Raw genomic sequence first — 19,459 nt, 5'->3', positions numbered from 1 at the left:
CTTATTTACATTTAAATGTCCACTACAAAAAAAGTCTTAAGAAGATCAAGTGCGATTAATCGCAGTTTATCACAAAATTTTGTCGTGATTAATCAGATTTATTTTTTAAAACGATTGACACCACTAAAACACACACACACACACACACACACACACACCTGCTGAACCCCCTAACCACCCCCGCCTCTGTTAGCGCCCTCAGACCCTGCCTTGCTTCTCTCTATACTTTTCAATTTACTCACATCTCCCGCCTCTCCCTCGCTCTGATTGGCCGCTAGCCCGCTCTCGCAGGCGCTCCTCCAATCAGCGCGCGGTGTGGGCGTGGCCTGCGCGGCTGCGCTTGGGTCTCGCTGCTCAGACTGTGCTCAGCTCTCTGCTCAGAGATGACAGCGACTCAAGATCCTCAGCAGCACGACCAGGTAGATTAAACCCGGCTTTATTCACATTTTACCTGCTTTACACACCTGTAACACAGGAAAAAAGAGGATTTTTTTGTAATAAATGCTGTTTTTGGGGATTATTTGTGCCGCGGTATCTAGTTAACCATTCAGAAAGCCAGCCTGACGTTTGCTTTCCTATGGTTTAGCTAGCTTAACAGCTATCTGTGTGTATTAATTAGCTTATTAAATATATCTCTATGATAAACACGCTGTTGTTTTAGTTGTATAATGTGTTTAAAGTTTCACTTCACTCAAACTCAGGCTTAAATTACCTTCAGCTGACTTGCTCACCAATATAATGATCAAATTACTCTGAATTAACGCTTGTATTGTGTTAAATATCGTTTTAAACGTCTCAAACTGGAATTTATTGAACGTATAATTTGCTTAATTAATGCGTACAGCGTTTATTTGTGTTTAAACATGTGGTATTTTAACATTGTGAGCGGCAAATCAGCACTCTAGGCAAATCCCGATCCAGAAAACAGGGAATCCGCACCGGGATTTTGTTTTTTTCAGGACCAGCTGCGTGGGCGACTCCGCTGCAGCAGCGTCTCCCGCGCGGTTGGAACAAAATCCTGGAATGGATTTTTTAGAAGGTGCCATTTTCGCAGGTTTTAACAGGTGGACGAAGGTGTGAAAGTACGTACTGATTGATAATGGTTAAAAAAGTTCAAAAAACTTTTATTTGCTATAAGGGAAAAATAATATGTAATTACAGCATGACTGGTCTATTTCTTATAAGAGCCAAGATTTCTTATTCAACCTTTTGTTATGGAACCTACGATGGAGTGACATTGAGCAGAGGAGAAATATGAGTGGGCTGCATCCTCAGTTTGCAGAGCAGTTGAATGTCCTGGGAAGCGCTCTATTATTTACACTTGAAATAGCTTATTTCCACCATATTTCAGACTGTAGATGTGAACACCCACTCGCTGAACTGGACAGATGGCAAGCATAATAGTGACTCTTTATTTTACTTCTCTATCCCACATGCCAGTTTAGTGCGCCAGTCACTGCCAAAGCCGGGCAACCTGTGAGTCTCGCCATTAAAATCAATTAACCCAAACTCCTGCATCTGTTGTTCTCCGGTTTATTCCTGAAAACCCATTAATCACATCTCTAACTGACCTTGCCTTCATTTCCACTCTTAACCCTCACAGTTACTGCATGCAATAGAAAGGGATTATGATCTAATAAGAATTATTTCTGACTTGTAGTCGAAACAAGTGGATTATTTGTGTGTTAAACTGGATTTGAAACATTCATTTGTTTGTACATTTGAACAACAAGTTCAGACCAAATTAGGAGTATAAGTGTACAGAGTGGGTTTTTTAGGACCTGTTTTCACACCTTTAGTTGGTTTCTATGATCCAAATCAGTTGATAAGTTGGTTTATTTGGAGTGTTTCTACCTCTGTTTGGTTTGTTTTCACACAGGAATAAACCTAAACACACCAAAATACGCACCAATAAATCACACGAGCACATCGTCTCATCTGATTGAGCAAGAAAGTTTGTTCATAGCTGTGGTAATTAATTAGCGTTATCTGCCTAATATATCAGATTAAACTGCATCTTATTAGCTCAAATAACGAGATCAGCTCCTTTAGCTGGTTTTGGTTACATTTTTTTTTTTTTTGTCGTTTTGATCCATTTTAACTGGACCAAATAGTGCTGGTGTGAAAATGCCCAAAAAAGTTTAACAGAATAAAACATTGAACAGATAAAAAGTCAGTTTTTCAGACTTGCATGTTGTTGTTGGGTCTTGTTTTGCATAAGAATTATTTTTTCTTTTAAAGCAACAAAAACAGAGAAAGGATTTATACAGACAACAGCTTAATCCAATTCAAATCCAATACATGTCAGGTTCTGGTCTGCAATTCTGAGTTTTCTCACCCAGAGAGAGCACAGCCAATTGTGCTCTCTCAGGGCTCCAGCAGCTGATGTTGAGCTACACGACTTGGATTTGAACTGCTCGGAGGCCAGGCGTCTGTTTTTTAAATGCTATTTTTATTTTATATAAAACTATGGCCTGATAATCACAATTATCAGAGTTAACTGTTAGAATGATATAATCACACAGCTTAAATAATAGGTCTATGCTTCTTCAGTGTTGCAATGTTAATCATTAACATCATTCTGAACAGATTTTGCTGTATTAAACAGCTTGAAAATGTTTTTAAAAGCTCAGTTTTTACAAAAAAAATGTTGAGTTTAAATCAAGCTCAGGCTTATTATGACCTTTTATGGGGTGGGTTGGACTCGGACCGGGTTGGGCCGTATTTTTTGGGCCCGATCCAAGCTTTAGTTCATAGCGATTAGCATTTCCCTGTTTATCTAAAAGGCTTCAGATTGACACCTTTCTCAATTCCACTTCCAAGCCTTGTCACCTGCTGTGAAACGCTCACCTGCCACTGGCTGTGAGTGACCACATCCTCTGAAAGTCATGGGAGGAAGTTAGATAAAAAAAGTGTAAAGGACGCGCTGGAGGAGCGGTGGTGAGTTGGAACAGGATTAATGAACTCGGGTGAAAATCGCTCGCTGTTTAAACAGGGGGATGCTTATCGCCGCCTCTCACGCAGCTCTCACGCAGCTCTCGCGCACTTGAGCCCTAAAGTAGGTCTCTCTGATGACAATGATTAGGGTTTAGGCACATACGGAATAGCTGTCTGAGAATAGCTTTGAGTTTGGGTTGAGGAAAGGGGCTATATATGGAGTGGCGCCGCTGATAAAGTGGGTCTAATAGACGGGATTAATTGGGAGCTGCGCTCGACGTTTAGAGCTGAGATAAAATAGAACAGAGGCGTGAAGTACAATTATGAGCAATTGGTTCCGGCTGGAAGGACGAAAGTGTTGGTGTTATTGGACCGTGGCCACACCTGAACGCCATTGTCTGTTTTAACCCTTAGAAATCAAAATCAGCTCAGCCTGAACAAAGACGCTTTATATCGAATGGTACAGACAGTTTAGCACGAATTGCACAAACTCTGAGGATTTCAGACCGATCTGATGCTTTTTGAGAAAAGACTGTAGGTAGATTGTATTTATATATTATTACATTTTATCACATAGCATACATATTTTGTTTTACAGTGCTGTAGGAATTTTTAAGTATTAGTTAAAATGTTAAAATTGGTGTCAGACAGTAGTTGGAATTGAGTTGTGTTTAAACCCCGCCAACTAGACAGCGTTAGACAGTGCTATACTCTGACATTAGATCCCTATATTCTGATTGGATAAAAAGTAAACCTTCCTCACTTTCTCTGATTTTGCTATTTATAGGTTTATATTTGAGTAAAATGAACATTGTTGTTTTGTTTTATTTACAAATAAAAATATTGTCATTTAGAGCATTTATTTGCAGAAAATGAGAAATGGCTGAAATAACAAAAAAAGATGCAGAGCTTTCAGACCTCAAATAATGCAAAGAAAACAAGTTCATATTCATAAAGTTTTAAGAGTTCAGAAATCAATATTTGGTTTTTAATCACAGTTTTTTTTTCATGAATCTTGGCATCATGTTCTCCTCCACCAGTCTTACACACTGCTTTTGGATAACTTTATGCTGCTTTACTCCTGGTGCAAAAATTCAAGCAGTTCAGTTTGGTGGTTTGATGGCTTGTGATCATCCATCTTCCTCTTGATGCTTTATTCCTCTGGGTGTTTGTGTTGAAAGTGCTGGATCAGTGCTGGAACTTTTTTTCAGTATGAGTTTAGTCCTCGGACGGAGCAGAATGTTTAGAAAATATGCGCGTGTTAGTCTGAGAGAGGCTCGGGTAAACAAGATAAGACGGATAAACACTTCAGAAATGAGTAGCGTTTTCAGATATTTTAGATTAGAAGGACAAAATGTAAAGTCTGTATGTAAGGATGTAAAATGATGTAAAATCGTGAATACTCTATTAAAACTGTAATTCAAATTAACCGAACTTATAGTGAAAATCGCCAAGCACTAAGCATAACTATCCACTGTTGTTATGAGTTCAATAACCCCTTTACCAATACTACCAATACCAATATAAATCCCTCTGGCACAGAGTGTATTATTACTCAATAGGTCTGGGGTTTAAACAGCAAGAAGACATCACTGGCTGTTTTTTCCTCACCTTGTCATGCTGTGAGATCGCACCAGGCCTCATTATGAGGCTCGGCCGTAGCTGACAGCACTGTGGTGAGCATATTTACACATTTCCATGCCCCCACAGGGAGACCTCTGTTCACCAATCTACCTTTAATAACCTGTGTCTTTCCACAGTCAAGAAATACGACTAAAAATACATGCAGGCTGCTCTGATCAGCTGGCATATGCCTGACTGCTGTGTGGGAGGATTGCTGAGGAATGTTGTGATATTGTGACTTTATCTGTGATAGAGCTCTTCCCTGCTCTGTTTCAGCTGCACACGGCCACTTACAGATCATACTGACCTTCTGCTGACACGCCACCTTTCAAACATTTATCTTCTGCTTAAACGTGAGATATAGTTTAACCCATACAACTCTAAACCCATACATCACACATCATTTCACGTTTTCCATCGTTTGAGCTGAGGGTGGTGTCAAGAGTTAAAATGAGAAGTTAATTATAAGTATAACTCATTCAGCTTTCCCATCAAGCTGCCGGCGCTCAGAGGGAGCACAATTGGTTCTGTTCCCTCCGGGTGGGTAGATGGCGCTCTCTCCCCACATCACTAAAGGGTGATGTCTGCAGCACAGGGCTGCGTCTGTGAGCTGATGTATCAGAACCGAGTCTTTCCTCTGAGCGCTGTGATGCTACTCGGCAATGCTACAGCATCAGCAGCAGCTCGAAAAGAAGCAGTGGCTGACTTCACATGTATCAGTGGAAGCATGTGTTAGTCTTCACCTTCCTGGTGTGTTGGAGCATCACTAGTGATAGGAGGAGTCCTAATGGGTGGGTTGGGTAATTGGCTGTGCTAAATTGGGGAGAAAATGGGAAAAATTAGAAGAAAAAAAATAAACATTGTAATGTTTGTCAAACTATTTAAAGTCCGAACAATTTAATGTGTTTGAAAAGCATTAAAAAACACGTCTAATACGTCTTTTAAGCTCTGAGATAAAGTGATGTTCTACCAGCCTCCCCACTTCAGCTCAGCTTTGTTGGAGTTTCTGAGCGTTTGCTGTATTTGTCCTCCTCCCACTCGTCCACCTCAGAGGCAAATCTCTCCACGTCCTGACAGGAGCCCGGTCTGATTCCCCGCCGCAGGAAGGAAACCGTGTTTTTAGAAAAAGGCTGGAGTCCGTTGTCTGTAGTTGTTGTGAACATGGTGCAGATGGCACCATCCCTCCCGGCCCCCAACCCTTCATCCAACCCATCTACGTCAGGCTCCACCGGGAGCACTAACTTCACTGCTTTCCTCTGCGTTTCTATGGCAATGCAGGTTTCTGTAATCCTCTGTATCGAGAGCATGTGTTTTTCTAGCGGATCTTCATTAACCTCGACGTGCTCCTAATGGACAGTGCAGTCTTCCTTTAACACTGTTAGTGTTGAACATGGTGAACTGGGTAGTGGCTAGGGGTGAAACGATCACTCGAATAATTCGAGTTACTCGATTAATCGTTCATTTAATTAAAAAACTCAGCGCACGGTAATTCACGCTTTTAATGTGACAACGTGCTTACCTTACGTCACCCGCCCACAAGAAGAAGAAGAAGAGGAGGCGGCGGAGGTTTTAGTTGAGAAGAGAGAATTTAAAAATTTGTGAGGGGAAAGAGTGACAACTTTTGAGGAAAAAAGGGCAAAAATAATGAAGTATTTTAGGCTGAAAACAGCACTGAGGAGTTTATAAATACACGTCAATGGCTCAGTGAGACAAACTGACAACATCTCTGCTTTTCAGAAGCTAAGATGCACAACATAATGCAAATGTTTATTTAATAATTCCTTTTTTATTGATTAATTCCCTATATTTTTGATACTTTTGAAATTCGTGTTGATTTTTTTATTAAATTACTTATTTTTAAAGCTTTAAAATAAGACTACCTTTATAAAGGGTTTATAAATGGTTTACAATTAGTTTATTAATGGTTACTAATTAGGTTGTAAATGCCTTAAAAATCATTAATAATCAGTTATAACACATACGTAGAAAAGGCAACAGTATAGATGGCTGTGGGTTCACTATTTGACAAACAACAGGTCATTGTTGCCCTTTCTATGTATGTGCTATAACTGATTATTAATGATTTTTATCATTTACAACCTAATTAGTAATCATTAATAAACTAATTGTAAACATTTATAAACCCTTTATAAAGGTAGTCTTATTTTAAAGTGGTACCCAAATATGTTTTATCTGATTACTCAATTAATCGAATTGATATTTTGGTAGAGTACTCGATTTCTAAAATAATGGATAGCTGCAGCTCTAGTAGTGCCGTTGCGTCAGCAGTGGGTATTCTTCTCTTCAGAGGCTTCATTTGTTCCTTCAGAACGTCGAGTCGCCTTCCAGCAGCCGCCAGCAGAAGAAATCTAACTTTACCCATATATTACACTGTATTATACTTACAAACATTTCACCTTTTCTTTGCTGCACCTTGTTTGAGTCCAGACTCCCATTCGGCTGGAGTTTAAGGCATTATTCTTGGTTGGAAGGACACTAATTGGTCTCTTAAGGTCTGTTTTAACGCTCCCTTCAGTTACTGATCTCCCACATGTGCTCATCAATCAGCCGCTCCATCTCGCTGTTGGCACTAAGTGCTTTGTTCGAGATTCGCTGTCAGTTTCATTTGTGCGGCGACTGAGATATAAAGCAAGCACCTTAACGGCAGCGCGGTCCAGCGCTAGATGCAGTCAAAGGCGCATCAACAGAGCGTATCGATTTCTTACCCAGGTACTCAACTCCTCAACTCAACTTAACAGCTCAAAAACTACACACAGGTTTTTTTTTTGTCCTCTGCTACATCATGTGGTGACGGACAGTTCTGGTGAAAACAGGAGAGTTGAGGTGCACATTGAATTCTGCGTGATTTGATGTTTTTTTGCATACGCTCCGGTTTAAATCATTTTTTTTAAATCATCATAAGTTTTGACTAGAATTATGTACAATAATATTGCATAGATTAAGTAATTGTAATTAGGTAATATTGTATTCAGAAATGAAGTAAAGTTTACTAAAAGAAAGGATTGACTGTGTCACACCTTAGCCTGTGTCTGTCCAGTGTCTTTCCTTTTTTGGTTCCTTCCTGCTCCTGTCCTCTGTTCTCTTGTTTTGTTTACCTGTCATGTTTCCCAGCCATGTGCTACTGTTGTGTTTTGGTCCTGTCTCCGCCTTAGCCCCGCCTTGTCATCTGTAATCCCTCCTGTCTCATTTGTAACTCCGCCCCCCTCATTACCTCTACAGGTGTCCCTAGTGTGTGCCTGTGTATAAATACCCCATGTGCTCCTTTGTTGTTTGTCGTGCTTTTTGTTTGAACTCGTCTTGTTACTCTGTTTGCATCTGCCGTGTTTTTTTGTCTACAGTGTTCTGGTTTGTTTTCTTAAGTTTGTTTCTTTGTTTGCTTATTTTGCTTGTTTAAGTCTTTTAGTTTATCCTTTGTTTTTTAGTGTTTGTTTCAGTAACCTTTTTTCTTTATAGTTCTTCCTTAGTGTTTTGTTGTTTGTTTATTTTGTGATGATGGAAAATAAACCTGACTTGCGTTTACATCCTGCCTCCTCTGTGAAAGACATTGGACAGACAGACTAAGGTGTGACAGTTCAGTTCACTTATTTACTCTATGTAACATTTAATTATTGAAACCGAGTTGAAGTTACTTAAATTTACATAAAATTAAATTTACTTAAAAAAACCAAATGCAGAAAGTTGTGAAAGTTTTTAAAGTAAATTTTACTCATCATTTTTTTTCAGTTTTTGTCAGTGCGCTCGTTTTGTCATGCTAGTCACTTGGTTGGTGTCAGTGTGTTGAGAATTGAGAAGCGTGTAGTAAAAAAGCTTCCAGAAAGGTAAAATCAGCTTTATGAAGGTTCTTCACTCGTCTACATGAAAAGGTGCTTGTCTGGCACCAAATACGTCTCTCCCTCTGTGGTTTCCCACGTCTGTCTTTGTTGTTTTCTGAAAGCTGGAGCAGCTTCAGAGCCGGCGTCGCCCCCGGTCTTCTCTGTCACACAGCCACCTTTAATTCTTGCTCTCTGGGATCCTGTGAGAAAGCTCCAGCCGCCACGGGCTGAAACTAATGAGCACACGCTTCCTCTCATTCAGCGCTGCCTCTCATCATATAGTTCAAGGTTATCACACACGGGCCTTGTTTCTGAGCTCCTGTCTTCTGTACAGGACGTATGACTGATTGCTGTATGGCTTCCTAACGACTAATGATACGTCCTGGAGAAAACATGAGAAAGTTGTGTTGTGAAAACTGTGCTTTCTATGAATTCTAGTAGTCAGGTTGGAAGGATCAGTAAAACAACTCTGCTGAAGTTATATAAGAGTTATACAGGAGTTTCAGTGAAGTTTCTCCAGCACTAAGGCTGGAGCAGTATTAGCATTAGCCGCTAACCGCAGCACTAGCTCTCTTTAACCGTTCAGAGGGGAGTATGTTGAACTGTATCCAGCGCATTTACCGTGTTAAAACTGCTAGCTGATAGTTTCTCAGATTTTGCTGTTTATTTATAGGTTTATGTTTGAGTAAAATGTACATTATTGTTTTATTCTATAAACTAAAGACTAAATTCCTAATAAAAATATTTTAAATATTCTCATTTAGAGCATTTATTTATTTACAGAAAATGAGAAATAGCTCAATTAAAAAAAGATGCAGAGCTTTCAGACCTCAAATAATGCAAAATAAAACAAGTTCATATTCATAAAGTTTTAAGAGTTTAGAAATCAATATTTGGTGGAATAGTCCTGTCTTTTAAGCATCTTGGCATCATGTTCTCCTCCACCAGTCTTACACACTGCTTTTGGATAACTTTATGCTGCTTTACTCCTGGTGCAAAAATTCAAGCAGTTCAGTTTGGTGGTTTGATGGTTTGTGATCATCCATCTTCCTCTTGATTATATTCCAGAGGTTTTTAATTTGGTAAAATCAAAGAAACAAGACATTTAAAACTAGTGCAGAAGAATTGATGTAGATGATGACAGCTTTTATATACTTTAAAATCATAATTCTATACTCTACTTCCATTGTCTTTGTAGATCAACAGCCTGGAATCAGTTTTAGTCTGGTTTAGTGAGAAACAGACAGAAACAGACAGAAAGAGGCGGAGAGTCTGCTGGACTTATATTTTTGAGGGAAGCATAACAATATTGAGTTGTGGAAAATAAAATACTCCACAGCACAGTGTGTGAGAAGCTTCACAATAGCCTGAATAGTAATGAGACTGGAAAATGCCAGTGCAAAGCCCATGAAAACAAAAAAACCCTCTTTAACGCTCAGAGCTCAGAGTATATCTATCTATTTATGCAGTCCGTCACACAAAGCAATTAGCTGCAACAAAGGTCATCCGCAAAAATCAATAAACTTTCAATTACGTCTGAGCAGCTGTGCGGCAGGTTTCTCTGCGTCCCTGAGCTGATCGTATTGAGATCTCTGAATTCTGATTTCTGCATTCTGCTCCAGGTTCCAGGGATGGAAATATCTCTGATAAACGCAGGAGGAAGTTTGCTGAGGCTCGGCTTGTTTTCAGGCCCTGCGGAGGTCACGTCTCAGAGATCACGCTGCGGAGGACATCCTGTTTCTGTAGGGATCACTTTCCTCGTAACCTAAACCTGAGAACCTCCTGCAACGGCTAAATACCGATGATGTACAAGGTCACATCTTAACGGGGCCGGTTTCCTGCATTTTTCATCTTTATTGATCTCTCTGAGCCTCACATATTGCATTTTTATGGGTTTGTGTCACATTTCACTTTACTCAACACATTTCTGCCTCTTATTATCCTGTAAACATGCTGTTTCAGTTAAACATTAAACATACCTTTGAATTTATATGATTTAAAACCTCTTAATACGTCTTAATTTGTGAATGAGATCATGACAAGTGGCTTAAATGCAGGAGAATTAAGGAGAATTTGGACTGCTGTAGGCTCAATATGTCTTAATGTGTTGGTAATGTGTTGATAATAAAAAAAAATACCACCCGTTCTTGGGCTCCCTATCTCCTTATAAGGGCATTTTTTTCCCTGGTCGTGTCCCAATTCACTAGCTGGAGCAGCAGTAGTGTATTTGGAGCGCGACCCTGACGACACGGGTTCAATCCCGTGTGAGGAGCTGGTTTATTTGTGTTTATTTATTCCATTTTTTTTCTTTCTTCTTGGGTTTACCTGCTTTAAAATCAATTGTTCTGCTGCAATTGGGTTCAACAACCCTCTGGGCTGGAGAGCTACTCCAGTCTGTAGAACTCCACTCCCTTACACTTCACTTTCAAATCTTAATTTTACACTTCTTTTTTTGTTACGTAATGGCTTGGAAAATAATAATACAGGAAACTTTTACTTCTCGTTTTTAATGTTTGGGAGATGGGTTTTCCATGTCATGGGAATATAATCTGCAGAAAAGGAATCACCTGAGTATTGAGCAAATGCGCATTTTCATAAAGTTGCAATCAACTTAAATTACATAATCTGTTATAATATGTGTCTCAAATTAAGAGATTTTCAGACATGCCAATCAGAACAGAGCTCATTTTCATATTGGTCATGAGGTCATAGTAAAGGGATGGTAATGTGATTGAAGGAAAATGGTTTTTGACCATGTTTGGAATGTAAATGATATGTTGTCCCAGAAAGTATTGCGATTAACGATATTGTTGGCATTAAGATCATATATATATATATATATATATATATATATACACCATGACGTGCAGCCCCGGTCTGTTCCAGCTGGCCCACATTGGACCAGCATAAAGACTTGGTCTTAACTTGAGAGATTTGCTGACGGTGAGAGGAAGGCTGAGGCAACACCAGCCTGAGAGACACTAAAGTTCAGGGCTAGGACTAGAGCAGCACTGGGCTGTTACTACAGTATGTTTCTTTAAGATTGTTTTGAGTGCTGATTGAGGCCATTTTTCCAAATAAACGTATGTTTTAGGTTAATTCACTTCCTGTGTCTGTGTCTCAATAGAGACAATAGATGTAAGTGCATTTTATAAGTGCAAATACAGTGGTAGATATCACGATTATTAAAATGATTGAGGTCATGTCCATTTATTGAATGATATTACATTATTACAATGATGTAATTATAGTGACAGGCCTGTTTTATAGTACTGGAGCTATAAGAGGACTGATCTTCAGATCCTGAGCTCTGAGCTCTGAGCTGTATTCGTGTAGGAGGTTTAATTTACCCACTTTTCGGCATCATGTTACCAGATTTGCTTTGATAATGGACAGTATAATATAATATAGGGGTGGGCGATATGACTCTAAAATAATATTACGATATTTCAGGTTATTTTTGCGATGACGATATACTTGTCGATATAGGAAAAACAGAAAAATTAGGAATATAAATATAAATCAGGAATATAGTATAGTAGTATAACAGTATAATCATAATGTGGCAAAATAAATAATATAGCATAAAATAATATAATGCAGCAAATAATATTGCAGAATATTTAGTGCATGCATATAAACTGCAAACCAAAACAATTATACAATAAATACACCTAAAGCTTCACAGTAAATAATAGACTACTTTTAAGACAGAACAGCCCTATTATCACGATATGGATTTTTTATATCACGATATTTCTGTGTAACGATATATTGTATACGATATAATATTGCCCACCCCTACTATAATATAATATTTGCTAAGCTCAAGCGAGTTAAGATGCTGTTTGATGAATTGTTGTAATGAGAATAAGAAGCTATGAGAGCTCTCTGTGTCTTCCTCCTCCTCCTCCTCTTCCTCCTCCTCTTCTGATCCGGGGTCACATGGTGCGGTTTCTGATTTCAGGGACGTTACAGAACTGAAGTGTTCGGGCCAAACTCTCTTTGTGTTGTGAGTCCTGTTGCATTTTTCTGCTTCAGAGGACATTTGGGCACGTTGCTTCTTCTGACAATGCGCTAATTGCCCCTATTGAGATACTTAGAGCCTCTGCAGCTCAGCCTCCAACTTTCCAAAAGGATTTTGGCTCACTGAAATAGCTCCAGACTCAAACTCAGCCCAGACCTGAACCCGATACCCCACCGGCATGCATTCTTAATTTAGCAGTCACCATTGATTATTTATTAAGGACATGGGAAAGAGATTCTCCATGAAATCGAGTACGAGATTTTACTGCACACGTTGATGCAAGAGGCGTCCTGAGACTCTTCATGTGAACCAGTATAAAATATAGATTGTGTAAGCAGACACCTGTCAGATATAACTTTAAATCCACTGTCAGGTGAAGTGAAGAATATTGATTGTCTGGTTTCGATGGCTACGGTTAAGGGGTCATATATTAGGTAGGACTGCAACTAATGATTATTTTTTATAGTCGACTAATCTGACGATTATTTTTTCGATTAGTCAATTAGTCAACGATTATTTCTGCCATCTCTAAAAACGATAAAAACAGCAGAACATGAGATTTAAATGGCATTTAAATATCTGAACGTTGTTTAAACATGGAAAGTTCTGATACTTAGTGATTAAATATGTAATCTGTTGTGTTATACTCATTTAATTTGAGCTAAGCTGCTGATAATGATTATTTTGGTAGTCGGCTAATCTAACGATCATTTTTTCGATTAGTCGATTAGTCAACGATTATTTCTGCCATGCCCTCCATCTCTAAAAACAACAAATAAACAGCTAAACATGAGATTTAAAATGCATTTAAATGAATTGATGTTGTTTATACATGGAGAGTACTGATATTTAGTGAATACATATGTAATATGTTGTGTTTGGGCACTTTTGGAGACAAAGACCAAGTTTCTTCTGTCCCCAGCACTTTGTGTAACGCGGTACTGTTATAAATAAACGATTAGTCGACAAATTTAAATAATTGGCATTGTCGATTATATTGACTAATCGTTGCAGCCCTAGAACACAAAAACTTCTCGCTATATTTACTTTCTTGCTCCCGCGCCAGACAGCTCTGACCAATCAGAGGAGACGCAAATGTGTTTGTGTAGTTTATTGGTGCACATTTTGGTGCGTTTAGGTTTTTATGCCTGTGTGAAAACAAACCAGACAAATAGAGAAAAGCTCCAAATAAACAAACTCATTTAAAGATCTGTACCATAGGAACTTTCACAACTACAGGTGTGAAAACACCTATAGTCAATTCTTGAAGGTATATGAATCAATCTGAGACATATTGACGAGATCCAGACTAAACAATGGCTAGATTCTGCAGGGTGCTGATCATTCACCTTCAAATTAATTAATGAATTAATGGCAATCACATGGCGCCATTATCGAGCCAATAGAGCACAAATAATGGACACTGTTTTTAGCCTGACCTCATTTTTAATAGATATTTCATTAGATAGGAAGTCTCCAAGGAGATTGTTTTACATGACCTGAATTTGCGTAGCTGTTCCACAGCAATTTCCCCCCGAATTTTAATCTCTTACATTTCCATTTCCTTCTGGGAAGAAGAGAAGGATGCCCCTTTAACTTGTCTAACTCTTTCACGGCTCATGAGTTTTCATGTCTTAGTTATTATTATTATTATTATTATGATGTTTTTGACCTTTTTAGATATAATTGCTGAGAACGTCTCCAGCGAGAGAGAATGCACTTTAGGTTCTAGGTAAAGCAAGCCAAGTAAATGATCCATCATATTAGCATTCTGTCATTTCAAACACACAGATTTGTATGTGTATATGTCCTTTTTTACTGAAAGTAGCCCCTCCTTCAGTAGTCTGTAGGTGGATGTAAAGGAAGTTCTGAGGGAAGAAACACATCAGATTTTCTGACTTGGATTTGGACAATTATATGTGTGGATTGAGTTGAGTTTCTAATTGAAAATACAGTCTTAATGCAAAATAAGAGTCCATTTATCACAGTTATCCAAAGAAACAAGCAGTTACCTACCTACCTAACCTAAAATCTCTGTGCCATCCCAACATCTACCACTTATCTGGGAGTACCAACACACCAGACAGTTCAGAATGATGTCTAATGCAACCTTTAAAAAACTTTGTGTCTTATCACCCATCACAGATAACCCATTATTTGTACTATCGACTTTAGATATGCCTCCATCAGTCTTTTTATATATGTACATTAGGGCTGCAACGATTAGTCGATATAATTGACATTTGTCACATTTAAAGGGCAAAGTTCAGGACATTTGAAGGGCATTTAAATCCCTTGTTCAGCTTTTTCCATTGAAGTAAAGTGAAGACACAACAGAAAGAAAGCTAGAAACAACAGCCAAACCCACAGCAAGCCGAGATGGAGGGCATGGCAGAAATAATCGTTGACTAATCAACTAATCGTTAAAATAATCGCCAGATTAGTCAACTACCAAAATAATCATTAGTTGCAGCCCTAATGTACATGCATCTAAACTACTAAAAGATGCTTTTCAAGCCGTTGCTGAGTGATCATTGACGAATTGCAGATGCCTGGAAAATATTTGGCATGCTAGATATCTGATCCAGTCGGCGACTGGGAGTCGGGAGCAGCAATGGGATAACATAGAAAGAGAGAACCACAGGTCACATGATGTTATTAGTTTTCGTTTGTGTTTAGTTCTGGTGTTTAAACATGTTTTGGTGATAAACATGTTTCTGGAGAGCTGTGAACTATGAGTCTACGATTTTGCAACTGACGACTCGTAACTTTGTGTATATAGCATGAACCTAGTTGTCAACAACTAACCGAATTGACTTTTCCTGAAGCTGGTAATGATTCCCATGATTCCCTGCCTGCAAATTTGAAACCTGCTCTCTCTTTCCTTCCTGCTCATTGTCATGATCTCCTTTTGGTTCCCTTGGAAACAGACTAGAAAAATCAAAAGTGGTCGACTCAGCCCTTCACAACAGCATAAGAGCTGAAGCTGCTCCAGCTGTCCTGCAGAAGCTCTGAGAGATCACTGGAGCTTCTCAGTGAGGAAGACCAGGAGTCCTGCTCTGGAGGTGTTGATCCTTTTCAATACGGTTAAATAAACACTTGAGGAACTTGATCCTGGTTGTACAGAGGCTCCAGCTGAAACACCTTTGGTGTTTATGTAAGAACCTTTATGGAAGTGACGTCTGGGCTTTGCGTACTTGTGGTTGTTCACATGGTTCAAGTGCAGTGGGCAAGATGCCTCCAAAGCTCTCAGAGGATTGCATAATCCTACTGTGTTGGTAACCAGAGTAAGCATCCATATGATTTGTTAACTCTTTTGTTAAAGGCTAATTATAAGGAAACATGGTGACACCATTATTCCTTACTATTGTTGCTGAAAATGTGCCTTATAATCTGGTAATTGACCACCTAAAGGACCAGCCTAAAAAATGTCACATATTTAATTTACTTTCGACGAATTTAAGTAAATTGATGCTGCTAAACGGGTGCTGAATTCCGTTATAAACAGCCTATAGTTGTGTTAATCTTCATGAGTGAGGTGAGCACTACAGATAACAAAGAGAACTCATAGAAGTTCAGATTTCCTCAGTTATTTAGAGCCTGTTTAGCCCCACAGGTGTTCCTGCAGAGCCAGGAGTGCAGAGCCAGGAGTGTCGCCTTTCACCTCCAATCCTCCTTCATCTATCTTAAAAACCTTCAGTCCATCCATCACTTCACCGCCTGTCCCAGAGCTGCTCAGTGAGACACAACCGCAGAAACCGTGGCCTTCACTGTTTAATGGAGCTGTTTATATTGAGAAGCATGTGGTGGTTAACGCTTTATCAAGATTCTTACAGCCATGAACACAAACAAACCTGTGCGGCTCAACTCGTTTCGTCCTCTTGAGCTGAAACACTGCGAGGAAGAGATGACTCAGATTTTCAGAGCTAAATCATTTGAGAAGCTTTTCGGTCGGATAGAGAATAGTATGTGTAGGTGGACTCTTTAGTGGTCATGCACGGAAAGATGCTTAGTGCTTTATATCCTCCCTCAACCTGAAGCAGAACAGTATTTCTTATTTTCAGTATTTTTATGCATTTATTTCCTTTGTGTGTATTGCAACAACAGAAAAAAGCAGAGAGAAAACAGCTGAAATGTATATACAGGGGTTGGACAATGAAGCTGAAACACCTGTTTTTAGAGCACAATAATTGCTTGTGGTGACGGACAGTTCTGGTGGAAACAGGAGAGTTGAGGTGCACATTGAATTCTGTGTGATTTGATCAGCCGTGGTTTTATGTTTTTTGGATACAATCCGGGTTAGCACCCGAACATCCCTTTCAGACAGCTTCCTCTTACAGCGTCCACAGTTAATCCTGTTGGATGTGGTTGGTTCTTCTTGGTGGTATGCTGACATTACCCTGGATACCGTGGCTCTTGATGCATCACAAAGACTTGCTGTCTTGCTGGTAAAATCAAAGAAACTCATAATTTTTAAGTGGTCTCTTATAAATTTTTTTTCACTGAACACAATTAGAACAAGTGTGCAACGCACTACTGCAGCTCTGAGGATAACAAGCACTTCATTTCTGTAGGTTGCAGCTGGCTAATTAATTTTTTGAAGCACCACTGTGTGGATGGAAAACCTGTGGAAAAACATGTTCAGTATTCAGGGTTTGTCATGCTCAGTGCTGAAGGCACTCCTGTGTGTTCCACACAGGACTGGAACACCCAGAATGCACCACACACTGATATCACTCCAGTTCACAATCACATGACACTGCGTGCAGCACAACCAGGAAGCCAATCACCAGAATATTGATTTCACCTGTTACACTCACTATATATAAACCTTCACGATTCTGGGATCGTCTGGGGAAGAAGAAGAACTTTTCTCCGAGCTGTAGATTGATTGCACAATTCCTTTTGTCTTCTTTTCTGAGTGAATAATTGCTGTTTGCTGTTGTTTTTCTATTTTACTCGGACAAAAACTCTCGTATGGTGAGGAACAGCAGCAGGAGCTCCTCAGATAAAGTGCTGTTCTCATTTTTCTCCAGTCTGGACGGAGCTAGTCCAGTGTTTGACTCCACAGAGCTGAGCTATCATTACTCCAGTGCGTTAGCTTTTTATGCTAACTGGCTAGTTTTGCTAGCAAGCCGTATCTACTTTTTTGGTGGTGCCGTCCTACACAGTGCTCTGCTGTGAACTGGTATACCGCTCAGCACTACTGTGATGTCTGAAGGATTGGAGATCACAGATGATCAGCTTAGCCTTGCACCATTTCTCTTTGTTCACTGAAATTCCTCCTTATTTCTTTAATCATTTAATATTAAGCACTGTAGAGGGAGAAATGTACAAATCCTCTCCAGTCTATTCTTATGCGACGAGACGTTTCTACGGTAAAAACTCTTATTGCTGAGAAATTGATTTATAATAACGTGATTAGGTGGTTAAAATCGTGAACACAGCGTCTCTGTTACTTTAAGTTCTCTGTTCGTTGGTCGGTCTCATGAATTCAGAGTGGTCTTTTAAAGTGGAACAGATGATTTTTAGTGCTGTCTGGAGCTCCATGGCACGAACTCTACTAATCAGCACTTTGATTTTGTAGTGGATTAACCAGAGGATTTCTTCATTGCTTGGACACAAACACACACTACCCCCACTTTACGGCCTATAAGGAAACTTCGAACCCAGAACACTCTAAAAAAACCTTGGAGTAATCTTTTTTTTTCAAACAACCTTAAATTTCAAAATGACATTTACTGACTATTTCTTCACTCAGCCTCGCCCGAGAGCCCTAAATGCGAGTTTAGGGTAAAAATTCTGTTTACATTCCTCCAAGTCATAAACCTCGGAGTTAATGTAAACATTTGGAACATTTGCAACACATTTGCAACATTTGCATCACTAGGACGGGACTGCGGACTTAAGAGAGTGTCAAAACTTAATTAATGCCTTGGAAATTGTTAATTCACCAAATGTTGTACCAATTTAGGGGTTTGTGCCTAGTTACTTCTGCAATCACTTAGAAATAAGATTAATGAAATTAAGAGAAATGTTCTAAGCTTGGAAATTCCATTGACCGTTTGTAAGTGAGACTCTCTGCTCTCTGTTCACCAACCTCCCCCACCGTCGTAAATTCCGATGCCAGCCGCTTATCTAAGCATTCAGCAAAGGGGAGGAATTCCTCACTCAGAAGATTTTGCTTAAAATACATATATATTGACTATATAAAAAAGGTGTTTTATAGAATGTTTACTAAATAATGGTATATGTGTCTGGTATATGGTATATGTGTTTGGATGTGTCCTGATTGAATTCTCCTACACATTCAAGTCTGAATCAACAAGGTTTAATTAGCATTTGATAATTTAGCTTTATTTGGTTATCAGTGGTTTAACCATGTATTATCTTTTAAGTGATTTAATTGGGTTTAAATAATAACATGACTCTTGATCTCTTTCTGACAGAGTACCATCCATCGTTGTATTTCTAAGATTATCTTGAATATTACATGTTTGTGGGCAATATATATATATATTACATTTATTGTGATTCAATTGTAAGATTGTTTGTTTCCTGAATTTATCCTCACAAACTGATAAGCTGAAAAATGTATTTTGATCCACGTTTAATTGAGTTTTCTTTTGGTTTGATCTATTAGAAAAATTCTGAAGCATGCTGACCATGTGAGGGGGGGGTTTTATGGCCCTTTGTGCATAAGATCTTCCCTGCCAAAGTTTGAAATTGCTCCTAGACCAATCAAAACAAAGACATTTGGGCCACAGGGCCAATCATAGCTCAGGGGCCAAACAGGCCACAGAGACTAATAGTAAACTGGGCAGACACAGTTTTAGAGTTGCCAGTTGAGTTTTGGGAGTTCAGGTCAGAGCAGTTAGAGAAGGAGTTGGAGAAGATGAGTTGAGGAAAACAGTTAGAGGAGAGAGGTTAGGGAGCCCAGAGATGGAGAAAGGATAGACTGTTAGTTTAGTCATCTTAAGTTAGTTTTCTTAGACTAGCGCATTTAATCTTCAAGTATATTAATCTTAGCTATCCTAGT

The 19,459-nt window shown here is 39.1% G+C and overlaps 2 protein-coding genes across 4 annotated transcripts in view; one reads left to right on the top strand and one right to left on the bottom strand.

The window, feature by feature from the left end:
- The window catches only part of arhgap21b (Rho GTPase activating protein 21b), a 162,414-nt gene that overhangs the window by 21,611 nt on the left and 121,344 nt on the right, over positions 1-19,459 (bottom strand). The window lies entirely within an intron of this gene.
- The window catches only part of dpp6b (dipeptidyl-peptidase 6b), a 139,547-nt gene that overhangs the window by 60,174 nt on the left and 59,914 nt on the right, over positions 1-19,459 (top strand). The window contains exon 1 of one of the 3 annotated variants that reach the window (XM_022677783.2): positions 326-419. The exons of the other annotated variants lie outside the window; for them this stretch is intronic. Within the exon in view, the coding sequence (XP_022533504.2) occupies positions 384-419 (36 nt within the window). The 5' untranslated portion in view covers positions 326-383. Of the gene's footprint in view, positions 1-325; positions 420-19,459 lie in introns of those variants that run through there. 3 annotated transcript variants of the gene reach the window in all.

Source organism: Astyanax mexicanus, chromosome 8, assembly GCF_023375975.1.
Source record: "Astyanax mexicanus isolate ESR-SI-001 chromosome 8, AstMex3_surface, whole genome shotgun sequence".
Classification (NCBI taxonomy): Eukaryota; Metazoa; Chordata; class Actinopteri; order Characiformes; family Acestrorhamphidae; genus Astyanax; species Astyanax mexicanus.
This window is presented reverse-complemented; position numbering and strand designations above follow the sequence as displayed.